General features: G+C 51.4%; 2 protein-coding genes across 6 annotated transcripts in view; one reads left to right on the top strand and one right to left on the bottom strand.

Moving 5' to 3' along the window:
* The window catches only part of DNASE1 (deoxyribonuclease 1), a 33871-nt gene extending 23906 nt beyond the window's left edge, over window positions 1-9965 (top strand). Inside the window, exons 4-16 of one of the 3 annotated variants that reach the window (XM_037729907.1) lie at window positions 580-726; window positions 2871-3011; window positions 3332-4037; window positions 5179-5457; window positions 7023-7109; window positions 7442-7589; window positions 7896-7984; window positions 8147-8230; window positions 8548-8663; window positions 8918-9030; window positions 9107-9261; window positions 9630-9726; window positions 9798-9943. In XM_037729907.1, the coding sequence (XP_037585835.1) occupies window positions 7443-7589; window positions 7896-7984; window positions 8147-8230; window positions 8548-8663; window positions 8918-9030; window positions 9107-9261; window positions 9630-9726; window positions 9798-9845 (849 nt within the window). In that variant the 5' untranslated portion in view covers window positions 580-726; window positions 2871-3011; window positions 3332-4037; ... (1 more) ...; window positions 7023-7109; window position 7442 and the 3' untranslated portion in view covers window positions 9846-9943. Of the gene's footprint in view, window positions 1-579; window positions 803-2870; window positions 3012-3331; window positions 4038-5178; window positions 5458-6755; window positions 7110-7441; window positions 7590-7895; window positions 7985-8146; window positions 8231-8547; window positions 8664-8917; window positions 9031-9106; window positions 9262-9629; window positions 9727-9797 lie in introns of those variants that run through there. The other 2 variants (XM_037729908.1, XR_005196320.1) reach the window with 2 other exon arrangements.
* The window catches only part of TRAP1 (TNF receptor associated protein 1), a 61029-nt gene continuing 50467 nt past the window's right edge, over window positions 6709-17270 (bottom strand). The window contains exons 12-19 of one of the 3 annotated variants that reach the window (XR_001817969.2): window positions 16257-16404; window positions 15677-15862; window positions 15142-15280; window positions 14308-14393; window positions 13378-13523; window positions 10558-10630; window positions 9923-10116; window positions 6709-7148 (exon numbers count right to left, since the gene is read on the bottom strand). Coding sequence is in view for 1 of the 3 variants with exons in the window: in XM_017504474.2 (XP_017359963.1) it covers window positions 10015-10116; window positions 10558-10630; window positions 13378-13523; window positions 14308-14393; window positions 15142-15280; window positions 15677-15862; window positions 16257-16404 (880 nt within the window). In the remaining 2 variants the exon portion in view is untranslated. Of the gene's footprint in view, window positions 7149-9258; window positions 9359-9906; window positions 10117-10557; window positions 10631-13377; window positions 13524-14307; window positions 14394-15141; window positions 15281-15676; window positions 15863-16256; window positions 16405-17270 lie in introns of those variants that run through there. The other 2 variants (XR_001817970.2, XM_017504474.2) reach the window with 2 other exon arrangements.

Here is a 17270-nt window from a genome sequence, read left to right as displayed (position 1 = left end):
GAACCTGTTTCAAAAAAAAGAAAAAAAAATTAGCCAGGTGTGGTGGCACATGCCAGGAGGCTGAGGCAGGATGATCCCTTCAGCCCAGGCTTCAGTGCACTGCAATCGTGCCTGTGAAAAGCCACTGCACCCCAGCCTGGGCAACGTAGCAAGACCCTGTTTCTAAAACAGTTTTTTAAAAAAGAAAACGTAAGGACCAGTAAGAGTCCTTACAAACTTAAGAGTTTTAAGAACCTCTGTCCTTGTATAAAACGTCCCCAGCTGCTTCGTCAGTGTTTTAATTTCCCGGATTGCCTTTTACATGATTTGTTACATAAATGTCTGTTCGTATGAATAAAAGATTGGATGTTTTATAGGATCTAAATAAGGTCCACACATTTTATTGATCTATCTCGTTTTATTATTTATCATCCATCTCAAAATGTCAGTTTTTCTAAGCTGTGAGTTCTGCCTCTCTTCTTCTCATTTTGAACTCTATTGATGAGCATGTACTTTGCCCTGTACAGTTTTCCACAGTCTGGGTCATACCGTGTCCTCTTAGTGCTGTTGAACACGAGCCTCTGTCCTTTTGTCATTTAGATCTAGAGGCTTGATCAGATTCAAGATTGTTTTGGCAAGAACTCTTCTAAGTGCTGCTGTGTGGGGTCTTGATTAGAAGGGACAGAGCTGTCTTTTGTGATGTTAGCAGCCACTGACATCAAGGCTGAGATCGGGGACTGCAAAATGGTGAGTTTCAAAGGCTAGCATTCCTTCCTTGTGTAGTAGCTGGAATCCACCTGTTTAAAGACAGCCTTCTTGAACTCTGGGGTACTGGGCAGTACTCTTGCACAGGAAAGGCAGAACACTGCCTTGATCCTTTGACTTTATTTGCCTTTTTGCAGAGTAATGAGTTGACTCCCTAGCACCCCCCCAAGGTGGCTAATAATTATTTAATGCCAATGTGAACTCATGTTTTGAAATACAGTGATATGTTTAAGCCATTGCAGTTATTTTTGGTAGCAATTTGTTGAATCGAGAATTTCTTTTTTGATTTGTTTGTTTGAAGTGGAGTCTTGCTCTTTCACCCAAGCTGAAGTGCAGTAGCACAATCTTGACTCACTGCAACCTTGACCTCCTGGGTTCCAGTGATTCTCCTGCCTCAGCCTCCCGAGCAGCTGGGACTACAGGTGCGTGCCACCACACCTGGCTAATTTTTTGTATTTTTAGTAGAGACGGAGTTTTACCGTGTTAGCCAGAATGGTCTCAATCTCCTGACCTGGTGATCCGCCCATCTCGGCCTCCCAAAGTATTGGGATTACAGGCGTGAGCCATCGTGCCCGGCCTAGAATTGAGAATTTATTTGTGACAGAATATTGAAGCAGTAGTGAATGATGAAGGCTAGAAGTTAAATTCAGTAGAGGAGAAAATCTAATCTAGGCATACCCGTTATGTTAAATCAAAGTTTCACACTTTGGCAGTTCAGAGCACTCTTGATTAAGGTTCAACGATTATTTTAATACTAGGCCAAAAGAAATCCCTAACAGTGGTGCCGGATAGGAGACAGGTTGTTTTTATCTTGTTGCCTGGGTATTGTCCTGGGATTCTCTGTCCCATCTGAGTAAAGCGTTGTGGGATAAAGGAATTTCTTGGGGCCAGGAGCTTCTTAAGTTAAATCACTAGAAATTTAGGTATGATCTGGGCCTTCAAATGTGTGAGAAGCTGTATCCTTTTATTTCTCACTGCATTTTCCCCAACTTCTAGTTGATGAGAAACCATTCTTGAGGCCGGGTGTGGTGTCTCATGCCTGTAACCCCAGCACTTTGGGAGGCAAGGCAGGTGGATCACCTGAGCTCAGGAGTTTGAAACCAGCCTGGCCAACATAGTGAAACACTGTCTCTACTAAAAATACAAAAAATTAGCCAGGCATGGTGGTGCATGCCTGTAATCCCAGCTACTGTACTTGGGAGGCTGAGGCAGAATTACTTGAGCCTGGAAGGCAGAGGTTGCAGTGAGCTGAGATAGTGCCATTGCACTCCAGCCTGGGCAGCAAGAGTGAAACTCTGTCTCAAAAAAGAAAAAAATATTGAAGAGTTTTTATATGTGGGAACTAAGGTAGTATTGTAAAATTTCAAGTCATCCTTAAACAGAATGACCCACTTAGGAACTTGATCCGGTGAAGTGGCAAAATCAACTGGGGTTAGTTCCTTGAAGTTGTTTTTATTATGGTTTCCTTTGTGTGTGAGTTAATTCATTTATATTTACTATATCTCTTTTAAATTAGAAAGTATTTTTTATTATGTATGTCCTTTTAGATTTTACTTGTAGCTGATACTTTGAAATAATCACCCAGTTGTGTAGCATCATTTAAATCTGAGCATCTTAAACTTCAGTAGGAAACCATGAGTTATTAATACCTTTTCCATTCATATATCAATTTCGGAAGGAAACGTAAATGAATATTCTAAATAGGGCTCATTGGTATTAATCTCCCTTTTATGTTTGGGGGAAAAAAGGCTGAGACATTGCATGAAAGATGATGCAGGGTATACACTGATCTTTGCTGTTAAAAACGGGGCCAAAATAGTATTGGCTGTTTGAGCACTGTCCTGGTCTGTTGTTTTCTTCATCATTTATTTATAGTCAGTTTTTGAATTCCTGTAATATGAGACCTTTTTCTATCTTTTAACCTTTTGTTACCTGCATTTAATAAATCCAGATTATATGGTACTTCAACAAAAAAAAAATCCCTAACAGTTCCATTTATTAAATAAGTAAACTCAAATAAGTATTTGTGTCCTGGCAACTTATAGTGGATGTCTAGAAAATTAATGCATATAAAGAAAAATGTTCATCTTGCTTGTTTGTCCATGGGATGGGTGCCTGTCAAGCAGTTCTTCAGCTTGGAATCTGATGGAACACCGCCACCCTCATTGCCTCTTTTTCCATGTTGACCTTCACGGCAATTGCTTGTTGAGTAACTGCCACAACCCAGCTTTGCAGAGAGAGGATATCTTAGGAAGGAATAAAGCAAGGTAAGCTAGTGTTGAGACTGTAAACGGCCTTGAGCGCAGCAGAGTGTGACTGCTTCCCTCAACTAAGGGGACCTGAGGGTGCCTGTGGGTTCATGGGAGTGCCTCCGTGCAGTTGGGAACCCCAGCTCTGCCTCCTTCCCTGTCCCTCTTGATCAGTAGAAATCGCCTCTCCCTGGCCTGCACGTTGCTGGGTGGCACAGCACGGCCTGTGGGGGCACAAAGCCCTAAGTGGCCTGTGCCACTGCCACAGGTGTTCCTTTGAGGCCATTTGTTTCCAGCCATGGCGCTTATAGGATTTTTCCTTTATCATTTGATTTCAGCCACATCAGAGCGTGTGACCTGGCTCAGATGTCAATATAACTGTTATGTGTTCTTTTCTCTTCCTGTGTCTGTGACAGATTAATTTAACGCAAGAATGCTGCAGATCCTCAGGGTTGGTGTAAAAATAGCTCATCCTGATGTGAGAAAGCAGTCAGCTTTTCTTGTTGCCATTGGCTGCCAGCACCCATTCTTTGTGGATGTGAAAATGCCACAGGTGCTGCACTTACTCCTCGGGCATTCGGCAGCACCCATGCCTGTCTCCAGAGTGGGGCCCAGGGTGGAAGGCGTGTACCCCACTCTGTCCCCTGATGTGGAGCTTGGCCCTGCAGCTCAACAGCACCCATGGAATGTGGACAGAAGTGACAGCAGCCAGCTCTGCCTCTTCACTGAGGCGGCACATGTTCTGCATGTGCCCTGGGAGCCTCCACCTTCCACACTGTGGGAAGAGGGTGCCCAGGGAGCTGCAGTCCCTCCACCCTAGCCCAGGACAAGGCTCGGGAGCAGAGCCATCCCCCCCGACCTGCACCTCACAGCCCTGCAGGTGTGAGGGAAGTGCGTGTTGTACACACTGAGTTTTCAGGTGGCTGTGACATGGCAGCATTGCCTGACACGGACAGAAAAGAGATCCACCAGGGAGAAGTGAGAGTCTGGAGACCCCGCATCGGAGAGGCCACAGGCTGCAGGGGCAGGATGGCTTCTTAGAAGGTGAAATGATTCTTTTGGAAATAACGTCATCCCATCTAACAGAGGAAGACATGGAGCCTCCAGATGGTTGAAGGCCCAGCAGTGATCCCAGACAGGCCGCATGTCAGACCAGGCTCCTTCAGGGTTGTGCTGCCCTCGCCAGAGCCCGTCCTGAGGGCAGCCACACGGTAGGCAGCACTCGCCATTTGTTCAAGCGAGGCCCAAATTCCAGCCTGCCTTCTGGCAGGTAGAGGAAGCAGGGGCACCATGCTTCAGAGGTCCTGAAAGCAGATGGGGAAGCATTTGGTCAAGAGCCAGGAGGGGATGACAGACCAAAGGGGAGCCCTTGTCCCATGTTCTGAAGGCCGGGGGGCTGGACACTTGCTCGGTGAGCTATAATTGGTGTCCCTGTGCCCCACCGGAAGGTACACCAGGTGTCATCTTTGGTGGAGAACAGTGGCTGCCCTGGAGCCTTGCCCCCTTCCCCGTCGTGGGTCACTGTCACGTGTGTGTCCAGGAAAGAAAAACACCAAAGGCAGAAGACCAGTCATTCCCTAGGCCAAATACTCCGTGGCCTTGCTTAGAGACTGGATTTTGATATGCTGGAGGCTGTCCTAGACTCAGAGATTGGAAACAGGAAAGAACCATCATTGAAACCTTTGGGAAAGCCTGCAGCGGGGCATCTGGTGGCCTGAGGAGTGGCGGTGTTTCCATCTGGTAGACACCGTCTCATGGGGAGGGACGGAGGAGCGCATGAGCCTGCCAGCCAGAGGTGTCTGTCAGCGTCTTATGAAATGGGCTCCAGTCGTGAAGCTGGTTTACCTTCCTATTTTTAGTCCCCGCTGGTCCTGCCTTCTCCTTCATGGCCAGTAGGCCAGACCCAGCACTTTCCTGACTTTCGACCTTGGCCCCTGCTGACACTCGCCCTTGAGGCCTCCTGCAGACGCCATTTGTATTCATTTCCTGCAGTTCTCATACCTGGATCCTACCTGGGCTTCTCCAAGGCCTTCCAGGCCCTCATCCCCCAGCGGGGACTACAGACTCCTACATGCAGGGCTGTCCTTGGGAGGGCCAGCGCAGCCCCTTCCAAGTGGGCAAGACCCAGGGATGGCTGAAAAGAGCTGTGCCCTAGCCCCGGACCTCTGAATGTTGATTCATGTAGCAGAGGACTTGCAGATGTGAGTAAAGGCTGGTGAGATAAGACCATCATCCCCGCTATCTGGGAGGCCCCTAAATGCAGGCACACACATCTTCTGAAGAGGAGGCAGAGGTGGGTGACACAGCCACAACCAAGGAAGACCAAGGATTGCTGGTAGCCCACAGAAACTGGAGGGCAAGGAGGGTCCCTCCAGAACGTGCAGGAAGTAGACCAAGGTCCTGCTGTCATCCTGACTTCAGACGTCCAGTCTCCAGAACTGAGAGAAGATCCATTTCTATTATTGTTAAGCAACCAAACTTGTAGTTACAGCAGCCTCAGGAAATGAATACAAATGGGAACTCAAAGATTCAGAGAAATGAGTGGGTGCAGTGGACCACGACTGTAACCCCAGCATTTGTGTGAGGATTGCTTGAGGTCAGAAGTTGGAGACCTTGTCTCCATGAAAAACTTAAAATATACGCCAGGCATGGTGGCTCACACCTGTAATCCTAGCACTTTGGAGGCCAAGGTGGGCGGATCACTAGATCAGGAGTTTGAGACCAGCCTGACCAATATGGTGAAACCCCATCTGTACTAAAAATACAAAAGTTAGCCAGGCATGGTGGCGCATGCCTATAGTCCCAGCTACCCGGGAGGCTAAGGCAGGAGAATTGCTTGAACCAGGGAGGTGGAGGTTGCAGTGAGGGGAGATCACAGCACTGCCCTCCAGCCTGGGTCACAGAGTGAGACTCCATCTCAGCAAAAAATAACTGGGTGTGGTGGTGTGCACGTGTAGTCCCAGCTATGTGGGAGGATTGCTTGAGGCTAGGAGTTCAAGACTAGTCTGGGCAACCCAGCAAGATCCCATCTCTACCAAAAATTTAAAAATTAGCCAGGCATGGTGGCGTACCCATAGTCTTAGCTTCTCAGGAGGCTGAGGAGGGAGGATTACCTGAGCCCAGGAGGTTCGGGCTATAACGAGCCATTTTGCCACTGCACTCCAGCCTTGGCAACACAGTGTAAGACCCTGTCTCAAAAACAACAACAGAAACTCAAAAGAACCAAGAAATGACTGGACTGGAGGCCTGGCCTTCAGCTGCTGCCCTGCCCTGTGACCTGGTCACTTGGGATCCCCTGGGCCTAAACATAGAGCCTATTGTCCACCTCAAGAAAGCTCCCCACTGCCTGACCGGCAACTTGGGGTGGGCCTTGCAGCCCCCACCTGTCCTGGCCCCACAGTGCTGGTGCTGCATGGCCCCTGATGCTTGCTCTGAGCTCCTCAGCCTCCTGCAGAGTTCCCTGCACCTGACAGCAATGAATCAGGAAGGCAGGCGTGTCCTGGACCACAGAGCAGCCATGGCTGTGCAGCCACCAGGGGGCTCCATTTGTAACCCTGGATGTGGCTTTGGCCTCTTACTCAAAGGTAACCTTGGGGCTCCCAGACAAGAGACAGGGAGAGGACAGGGAGAGGGGAGCCCAGTCCCACCCTCCTACACATATCTTGCCCTATCCCAGAAAATGGGGGCAGCTGCACGTGCAAGGGACACAAGAACCTTTGGCCTTGTTATCAGACACTTTAAATGCAAACATGATTATCAGGTGCAATTTTCACAGCAGCAAGAAACTTGTGCCTACAGAAATAAGCACATTCCAGCAACCCACCTGTGCGGAAAGCCACACAGCGCCATTGTTTTTGGCACCCTCAGGTGACAGGGCACACGTGCCCCAGGGAAGGTCACAGTTGCCTGAACCTTTAAAACTCCCAGGACTTGTACTGCGTGTGCAAGATCCAGAGCCCAGCAGCACTGCCAGGGCCTTGAAGTGCTTCTTCAGAGACCTCTCTTCATAAAGTGCTTATTTTCTTAAAGCAGGGAAAGGAGGAAATTGACATCAAAGGATATTCTAGATTCTTGACAGCATTCTCATCATCTCTGAGGACATCACCAGCATCTCAGGTGAGCAGCCGGTGGAGTCCCTCTGGGTGACTGGCCGGTCTGGAACAGGGAGGGAGGCTTAGACTCTCGTGCTATAGCGGAGACTCTAAGCGTAGGGGCTCCAGCGTCCCTCCAGGTGGGTTTTCTGGTGGATGGAGTGACTCGGGGTCCTCTATGTGGTGCCAGCTGTTTGGCTTTCTGGATGTTGTAGGAAAGGCTTGCAGGGGTCTCCTCTGCCCATGTCCCCCTGACCTTGAGCTCCACCAGCCCCTGCCAATTGGGCTCCAGGAGGAGTGCTGTGGCAGGGGTGACATCTCACTTCTGCCATGTCTCTGCACCCTGTGCTCTCCCAGGATGAAGGCCATGAGGCTGCCGGGGGCACTGCTGGCACTGGCCACCCTGCTGCAGGGGGCTGTGTCCCTGAAGATCGCAGCCTTCAACATCCAGACATTTGGGGAGACCAAGATGTCCAATGCCACCCTTGTCAGCTACATTGTGCAGGTGAGGCCAGGGTGGCCTATCCCTGAAAGCAGGGGAGCCCCGGAGTCGGGGGCTGGTGGGCAGGGCCACAGAGTGGCAGGTGTGGGGCACTGAGCCCAAAGCCCAGCAGAACAGGGTCCTGGCTGCAGACCAGGGTCCTCCTCCCTGCTGTGTTGTCCATAGCTGGCAGCAGGAGCCTGGGCAGAAACACAAGGCTGTGGCTAAACCGAGGAATGCCACAAGCAGCAGCTGTGGCTCCCTTTGTGGCACTGTGGGGTCCCTGGGTGGCACCAGCCCTGCTGAGCATCACTGTTGCCCTGCCCCCAGATCCTGAGCCGCTATGACATTGCCCTGGTCCAGGAGGTCAGAGACAGTCACCTGACGGCCGTGGGGAAGCTGCTGGACAACCTCAATCAGTGGGTGACAGTGTCAGGCTCCTAGGGAGGTGACATGCCATCCAGGCACAGCTTTGCTTCAGTTGGGCCCCAAGGGTGGGGACCTGGGCAAAGCCCTGGTGTTGGCAGCCACAGAGGTCCTTCATGACCCTCTCATTGAGACCTTGTGTTTCTTCAATCCAGGGATGCACCAGACACCTATCACTACGTGGTCAGTGAGCCACTGGGACGGAACAACTATAAGGAGCGCTACCTGTTTGTGTACAGGTGGGTGGTCCAGAGCGTGAGGAAGCCCCTCCCTCACCTGGGGGGCCCCAGCAGAGCGGGTAAGTAGTTTGTCCTATGGGGCAAGAACCTGAGGTGGCAGAGCAGGGTCCAGGGTGGAGTCAAAACACCCCGAGGTCACAGATCCATGGGGCGACCAGGTGCCTGGCTCTCCCTCCCAGGTGCCTTTCATAGCCAGTGGACAGGCAGGTGGGCCCAGACCCCGCCCTCCTGTTGCCTAGGACGCCACAGCTGCCTCCTGGGAAGCTGGACTAGGGCAGTTCCAGCCTGGGGTCATCTCCTGCCTGGCCTTCCCTCAGGCCCGAGCTGGTGTCTGCAGTGGACAGCTACTACTACGATGACGGCTGCGAGCCCTGCGGGAACGACACCTTCAGCCGAGAGCCAGCCATCGTCAAGTTCTCAGCCCCGTTCACAGGCAAGTGCTGCCTGGGCCAGGGTGGAGCTCAGCATGGCGCTTACGGCCTCCACCCACTCCTAGGGCACCTGGAATGCCTGTGTCACTGCCCTCCCAGTCCCTGGGCCTGGGGTTTTCCATTCAAGTGGTTTGGAAAATAACCTCCCTTGGGGGGGACTGTCATGACGCATAGTTCCAGCTGACATCGGGACTGAACCTGCCCCCAGGGAATGTGGCTGCTGCAGTGTACCTCACATGACATGGTGTCTCCACAGAGGTCAGGGAGTTTGCCATTGTTCCCCTGCATGCTGCCCCAACGGACGCGGTAGCTGAGATTGATGCTCTCTATGACGTCTACCTGGATGTCCAAGAGAAGTGGGGCTTGGAGGTGAGGCCATACCAAGGGCAGTGGGTGCCAGTGGCCTCCGCTTGTCCCTAGGCCCACAGGCGGTGTTTCCTGGTAGGATATCATGTTGATGGGCGACTTCAATGCGGGCTGCAGCTATGTGAGACCCTGCCAGTGGTCATCCATTCGCCTTCGGACAAGCCCCATCTTCCAGTGGCTGATCCCCGACACCGCTGACACCACGGCTACATCCACGCACTGCGCCTACGACAGGTGAGCAGGGCATCTCGGGGCAGAGAGGGGCGCCTCCAGGAGCAGCTGTGACTTGTACATCTGGCTTCAGAGGCCTTTGGACACTCATCCAACTGAGCTTCAGTCGATCCGTTCAGGGAACATAATGAAAAGAGCCACGATTTTCAGTTTTGGGGTAAAGCACATTTGGGGATAAGAGGAGAGGCAGACATCCCAGCTGTCACGTGGTCTCCACTTGCTGGGCTGTGCGGTTGTGGACATCCACAGACCTGCACTGGCTCCAGCTACGGCAGGGGGAGGTCCCAGGGCTCTTGGCTTAGTTCCTGTGGGCACTAAGCCAGGCCAGCGGGTGAAAGGGGACCCTGCTCTCTCGTCCCAACACCCATCAGGATCGTTGTTGCAGGGACGCTGCTCCAAGATGCCGTTGTTCCCGACTCGGCTCTTCCCTTTAACTTCCAGGCTGCCTATGGCCTGAGTGACCAACTGGTACGTGTCCTCCCTGGCCCAGCCACATGGGGATAGGACACAGCCCACACCCTGTGCCCACTTCCTTGCAGGCCCAAGCCATCAGTGACCACTACCCAGTGGAGGTGATGCTGCAGTGAGCAGTTGAACTGGAGGAAGAGGACCCAGCACGCCGCAGGACCCACACAAAAAGCCCAACGCTCAGGTTAACAAATACCTTTTAATTTAGGTAAATAAAGCTCAAGGATGTGGGGCTGTCATCTGTGGTGTCAATCCTCCTTCCCCTGCCTGAGCAGAGGCCTCTGGTTGTCAGTGTCGCTCCAGGGCCTTGACAAGCAGCTCATTCAGGCGGCCTACCATGGCCCTGGGGTCATCAACGAGCCCAGCGGCTATCATGGCATTCTCATATATCTGAAAAACAAGGGTAGAAACCCACTGTGAGGTACCTTTTCCTTTTGAGATAGAGTCACCCATTTAATCTTTTTGTTCTATCACCCAGGCTGCAGTGTAACGGTGAGATCTCAGCTCACTGCAACCTCTGCCTCTCGGGTTCAAGGGATTCTCCTGCCTCAGCCTCCTGCGTAGCTTGGACTACAAGCATGTGGCACCATGCCCAGCTAATTGTTACATTTTTAGTAGAGACACGGTTTCACCATGTTGGCCAGGCTGATGTTGAACTCCCGACCTCAGGTGATCCACCCGCCTTGGCCTCCCAAAATGCTGGGATTACAGGCATGAGCCACCGCGCCCGGCCCATTTTTTCCTTTTTAAAGCAGGATTTTTGAGGAAACTGCTGTTCCACCCGGAAGGCAGGCCTGGGTCCCTGCAGTTATCCTAAGCTGTTGCACTCACCTGATCCACCAGCAGCTGAGCCAGGCCAGGTTCGCTCACCCGCAGCTGATTCAGCTTCTTGATGAGTGCATGCCTGCAACAGAGAACCCGACAGAAAAAGCAGCTCAGGACCATGCCCTGTGAGCCTCTCTTCATGTTCTGGAATGGTCCGAGTATTTAAAGAAGCACAGTAAGACTATCCAGTTTGTTTTTTTTCCCTATAGACTTACGTGACATTGTTTTTTAAAGGTATGTAAATGATTATTTATAGATGATATGATTACACATTCAGAAATCCCAAGAGAATCAGGAGTTTCAATATTAGAAAATGCTGTAAGCTGGCCAAGTAGCAAGATTAACATACACAAAAGGGACAAAAGAGCTTAGCATATGAAGACATGCCTTGGTTCCTAGATCAGTAATAATAAAAGAGAAGGGAGGAAGTCCCACGTGTTGAAACATAGTACAGAGCTCTTACAGTTTAGTTCTGGAAAGGGGGAAGGCAAACAGCTCCGTGTAATGAGGGAAGGAGAAGGAGCACTTAGATAACTGGTGAGCCATGCAGAAAACCATTTAGACCAAAATGAATTCCAGAGGGATCAAAGATTTAAAAGCATAATTCTAGGGAAGAAATGTTTTATAATCTGTCTTTCCAAGCAAAACTACAAACCCAGAAGCCAAAAACTGATACACTTATTTGACTACAAATTTTTCTGCATAGGAAAAAGCACCATATAGTGTTTAACCTTAACATGAAAACTATAATTTTGCACTTATGACAAGTCTGATAAAACTGAGGACTTGGGGGAAATGCAAATTTGTACAGTCTCTCCAGAGGACAGCTGGAGTTGAGAAAACCACATGTGGGTGATGTGCTCAGACTTAGCCACTCCATTTCCTAACTGCATCCCTTGAAACATTTTTTTCATATGGAGTCTTACTCTTTAGCTCAGGCTGGAGTAAAGTGGTGTGATCTCAGTGGCGTGACCTCCTCCTCCCACATTCAAGTGATTCTCCTGCCTCAACCTCCCAAGTAGCTGGGATTACAGGTACCCGCCACCACGCCCAGCTACTTTTTGTATTTTTAGTAGAGACGGGATTTCACCACGTTGGCCACACTGGTCTCCACTCCTGACCTCAGCCTCCCACATATATCCTCACATTTCTAGTCTATGTAGCTGGAAAAAAACTCCATTCTTCACATGCTAATGTGCAGGTCACCTAGTTACCCGAAGTGAGAAAAGCAAGGCAAGGACCCACTGCACAGCAAGTTACCCCTTGTGTAACACAGAAGAAACCCACTGGTGCACCTGTCCACAAGTGCACATAATCTCTGCAGAAATACGCAACTCTAATGCTGGCTGCACTGTGGACATGGATGGGAGGAAATTTCCCCCATAAACACTTTTGAATTCTGAGCTATGTGGATGTAACACGAAATTTTAAAGCAAATGCAAGTGAAGTTGGCTGGGCACAGTGGCTCTGGCCTGTAATCCCAGCACCTTGGGAGGCGGGAGGACCGCTTGAGCCCAGGAGGTTGAGGCTGCAGTGAGCTCTAATGGCGCCACAAGTGCACTCCAGCAAGACCCTGTCTCAAAAAAAAAAAAAAAAGTGAAGTCCTTTGGCAATAGACAGAAACGAGCACTTCTACACAGCGATCTTATAAAACTAGTTAAAGTGGCTGGTGTCCGCCTCACTGAGCTGCTCCAGCAGAGGCGCAGGCATTCTGTACACTGTCACTGCTGTGGGAAGGGGCTTACTCAGTAATGCCAGCCAGAAACCGAGTCAGCTTTTCTGCAGGAGTGCCATGGCTAGAAAATGGATCTCCCTCACCACCATTATAATTTTAAAAGTTAGGTTTATCAAAGATCAGATGACAACCCTAACAAAAATAAGCAATGGGGAAACGACTCCATGTTTAACAAATGGTGTTGGGGAAACTGGACCCCTTCCTGTCACCTTACACTAAAATTAACTTCAGATACATTAAACATTTAAACATAAAACCTAACACCATAAGAAAACGCAGGCAAAACCATCCAGGACATAGGCATAGGCAAAGACTTCATGACTAAAATACCTAAAGCAATGGCAACAAAAGCCAAGACAGACAAACGGGATCTAATTAAAATTCAGAGCTTCTGAACAGCAAAAGAAGCCATCATTAGAGCGAACCGGCAACCAACAAAATGGGAAAAAATTTTTGCAGTCTACCCATCTCACAAAGGGCTAATATCCAGAATCTACAAAGATACACAAGAAAAAAATAACCCCATTCAAAAGTGGGCAAAGGATATGAACACTTTTCCAAAGAGGACATATATGAGGCCAACAAACATATGAAAAAATGCTCATCATCACTGGTCATCAGAGTAATGCAAATCAAAACCACATTGAGATACCGCCTCAGAGGTGTCTGCGGTGCTGAGGTGGGTTCCTACAGCGAGTGTGATTTGGCTACAGAAATGAACTGGTGGCAGCCCCTCTGCATAGGCAACCCTCACATCAAGTGAGCAACGCGAGACCTCAGCACACACCAGGATCCACACACAAAGCTCAAAACAGGCAAAACTGAGCACATCCAGGACATGAACAGGTGGTAAAGCCATAAAGCAAAACAAAGACGTGGTCATAGGGTGGGTTGTGGCTAACCTCCCTGCGGACAGCAGGTTCCGTTTCACATGGGTGCAGCTTCAACTGAATACAGCTCCTTAAGAGTCACCCAAATGTCCACAGGCCTCACACACTTTTCTTCTGTGTCACATTCCACAATGAAAGAATACCCCACATAGGATTCTGGGGAATCCCCGCAGGCTGGAAGGGCCAGGAGCACAGCCTAACCTGGGGTTGATCTCCAGCGTGGGCTGCAGGAGCTGTGCTCGCTCCTCCTGGGTCTTGGCCAGCTGCTGCATGCGCAGGAAGTGCCGGGCGGCCCCCATCTCCAGCACGGTGACCATAGCAGGGTGGGTGTCCAGTCGGAAGGTCACCTGTGAGCGAAGCCAGGGGTTGAGGGTGATAGAGGTTCCCAAGGTGAGAGGGCCAGGAGCCGGCAGGATCTTAACCAGGGGTGAAGGTCACCCAGACCACAAGGTAGCAGTCAGGGAGGGTCCCAAGGACTCCCCTGAACCAGCGCTGCTCTGCCATCCTCCCCACGGCCCATTAACCAGTGGGCCCTGAGCTGCTGCCCCCAGGAGCTGCCCAAATTCATCCTCTGCTCCACGCCCGCCCACCCAGCATGAGGCCCACCCAGCATGAGGCCCCCTCCTGCATGTGGCCCCTCCTGCATGTGGCCCCTCCTGCATGTGGCCCCTCCTGCATGTGGCCCTGCATGAGACACTCATTTCTCTTCTTGCTCTAGGCTAGACCAGTGGTTTGGGCGGGCGGGGGGAGGGTCTTAGCTCTCTGAAGCGCAATCAGAACCCCAGACTAAGAACCCAAGTGAGAATGTGAGCTCCTGAGGGGTGGGGACCAGGATGGCTGGCTGGGGCTGCTGGTATTTCAGTTCTCAGTTCCCACCTACTCTGTAGCAGCACTGGGGAGGGGCTGGGTGATGGGATGATGATGCTGCCTTCCTGCCTCAGTGGCCCCCCACCAGGCAACACATATGCCAAGCAGGGACCCTAGCACGGTCTCCACCTGACACCACGGGCTTCTACTGCTGCTGGAAGGACACCCACCAGGTGAGGTACTGGGAGCCACCAGCTGGCCAGCCTGTTAGGAACACCGAGGGCCACAGTGGCGGAGTGGTGGTCCATCCCAGGAAAGCCTCACCTTCACGTTGGTGACACGCGACCCCAACACGTTTCTCATCCAGGCCATGAGCTCCTCCGTCTCCTCCTCTGACAGGCGCTCAGTAGCTGCAGAAGAGAACGCGAAAGTGAGCTCAGGCCTGCACCCCTACTCCCCAGCTTCTAGGAGGGGCACGCAGCATCCTGCCAGCTCTCCCACCTCCTCTCCCACCAGGATGGAGACAGAAGCTAGCAAGATGCTTTTCACCTAAAAGTAAAACCTCAAAGGATGCTTCGGGTTGCCTGACGCCCATACAACTTGGTTAGGGCTTTAAAAAGACAATTCAGTCGGGCATGGTGGCTCATGCCTATAATCCTCGCACTTTAGGAAGCCAAGGTGGGTGGATCGCTTGAGGTAAAGAGTTCAAGACCAGCCTGACCAACATAGTGAAACCCCGTTTCAACTAAAGACTTAAAAAATTAGCTGGGCGTGGTGGCACATGCCTGTAATCCCACCTACTCAGGAGGCTGAGGCAGGAGAATGGCTTGAACCCAGGAGGTGGAGGCTGCAGTGAGCTGACATCACACCACTGCACTCCAGCCTGGGCAACAAGAGCAAAACTGTCTCAAAAAAGAAAAAGATAATTCATGGCTTCCCAGGAAGCTGAGCCAGCTCCAGAAGCCACCATGGCAGGAGCACTGGACAGATCCCTGGTATCTAAACCAGGAGGCACCTCCCTCTAGTCACCAGGGTGCTCCCACACAGCTCCTCTCAGAGGCGGCTGAGCCCACATCAGCTCAGGAAAACCCTACTGCTGAGCAGGAGATGTGCAGGACATAGGCACCGGCCCATGCCTAGAGAGCAGGGGATGCTAACCTGGGGATCCATCCTCAAACTTCTCCTCCTTGTAGTGATCCATGACAATGTCCGTCTCCACGGAGATCAGCTTCTTCTTGTCAAACTCACGAAGGTGCAGCAGGGTGAGCTCATCAAACTGCTCATAGCAGAAGAGAACCTGCAGGTGGCCAAGAGGGGTTCCATCAGGCCCAGGTGGCCTCCACCCACCACAGAAGAGAGGATGTGGATGGTGGGAAGGCTACATAAGCCAGGCGGGGAACACCTGGGATGCTGGGGTCCCAGGCCCATGTGACAGTTACTGCGACACCTGGTTCTGAGGAAGGCTCTGACTGCCTTCAAGGCAGAAGCGCTGTACACATAAAGAAATCTACAAGTGACCTCCAAATGAGAAACACAACCATCGCAGTTGGTCCAGCCTCTGTGCCCGTGACCCTGACTCACTGTGCAGCCCTGAGCTGGGTCCTGGGCAGGTTCACCCAGCACAGAGCTGAGAAAGTCAAGATTGTCCCCAAGCTGCAGCCCCGGGAGCCCGTCCTACCCACGGCTCACCCACCTCTGTGTCTTTCTGTTTCATGGCTTCATAGTAGGGCGAGTGCTCTGCCAGGTGCCGGTTGGGGGCACACAGGTAATAGATGTTGCGGGTGCCAGCCCGCATGCGGCTGGCGTATTCCGAGAGGCTGGTTAGCTGCCCGGCTGGCAGTGCAGAGGACTCGTAGCACAGCAGCTTTGCTATGTCCTCCTGGAAGGGACAGGGCAGATCAGGCCCACAGGCTCAATGCCCCCTGAAACGGCTGGGCACAAACCATCTGATGTCCACGGCCTCCTGGCACTCGGGCTGGCCCTGACCCCAGGGACTATGGTGCACTTGGGGGTTGTCAGAGATAGGCCTTGCTCTGCCTGTCAGGCCCCTTTCCAAAGCTCTGGGAGCATGGGAAGCACCTCCTGCTCCAGAGGGCCCACGGGCTCTCCAGGGAGCTGCATATACCACGCCCTAGGCAGACTCCCTGCTCAACAGCAGAGCCCGGCAGGGTGCACAGCTGCACCATCGTCACGTCAGGGGACGCCTCCGTCGGCTTCCTCAGCAGCCCCAGGGACAAGGTGGCCCAGAGAAAGGCCTGGAATGCAGCTCGTACCTTGACCTCCTGCTCGGCAGTGGTCACAATGCCCTCCCGCATAAACAGGCCATAATCTTCAAAAAACTTTGCATACTTCTCAGCATCTTTTTTACTCTGATCAACGAAGAATTTGATCAGCCTCTGCTGTAAAACATCCCGGAGTTTCCTACAGAAAAGAAATGCAGTTAACACATATAAGCATCTTCTATGAAACAGAGCCAGCCAGTATGAAAAAATGTTCAGCCCCATTAAGAATCAAAGAAATGAAAACAAGGTACCCCTATTGGCCCAACGGAAAGGGACTGAGCAGAAAGACTGAAACCCCTGGCAGTGGCTGGGCAGGAGGCAGCAGGGTGGAGCGCACACACTCCCTGGAGGCGGGAGGAGAACTGCAGCCCCGAGAGACAGATACCCACGCCTGGAAAATGCTTCCAACCCTTAAGCCAGTTGTTCCAATCATGGGAACTGTACTTTAGAAAATACAGGAGCACACCAAGATTTATGCACCAGGATTTTCACTGCGGCACATTAAATATAACAATTACGAACAACCTCATGTTCAACAAAAGAATACAGGCAAAATTATGCAATCCTCAATGACCACAAAAAAATCACATCTTTTGGCAGGGCGTGGTGGCTCACGCCTGTAATCCCAGCACTTTGGGAGGCTCAGGTGGGTGGATCACCTGAGGTTGAGAGTTTGAGCCCAGCCTGACCAACATGGAGAAACCTCGTCTCTAATAAAAATACAAAAATTAGCAGGGCATAGGCCAGGCACGGTGGCTCACGCTTGTAATCCCACTTTACTGGGAGGCCAAGACCATCCTAGCCAACATGGTGAAACCCTGTCTCTTAAAAAAAAAAAAAAATTAGCAGGCGTGTAATCCCAGCAACTTGGGAGGTTGAGGCAGGAGAATCACTTTAACCCAGGAACCCGGAGGTTGTGGTGAGCCAAGATCATGCCATTGTACTCCTGCCTGGGGAACAAGGGCAAACCTCTCAAAAAAAAAAAAAAAAAAAAAAAAAAAAAAA

This window comes from Cebus imitator, unplaced genomic scaffold (genome assembly GCF_001604975.1).
Source record: "Cebus imitator isolate Cc_AM_T3 unplaced genomic scaffold, Cebus_imitator-1.0 Scaffold322, whole genome shotgun sequence".
NCBI classification, from domain to species: domain Eukaryota; kingdom Metazoa; phylum Chordata; class Mammalia; order Primates; family Cebidae; genus Cebus; species Cebus imitator.
The sequence above is the reverse complement of the archived record's forward strand: the minus strand, read 5'-3'. Positions and strand labels throughout refer to the sequence as shown.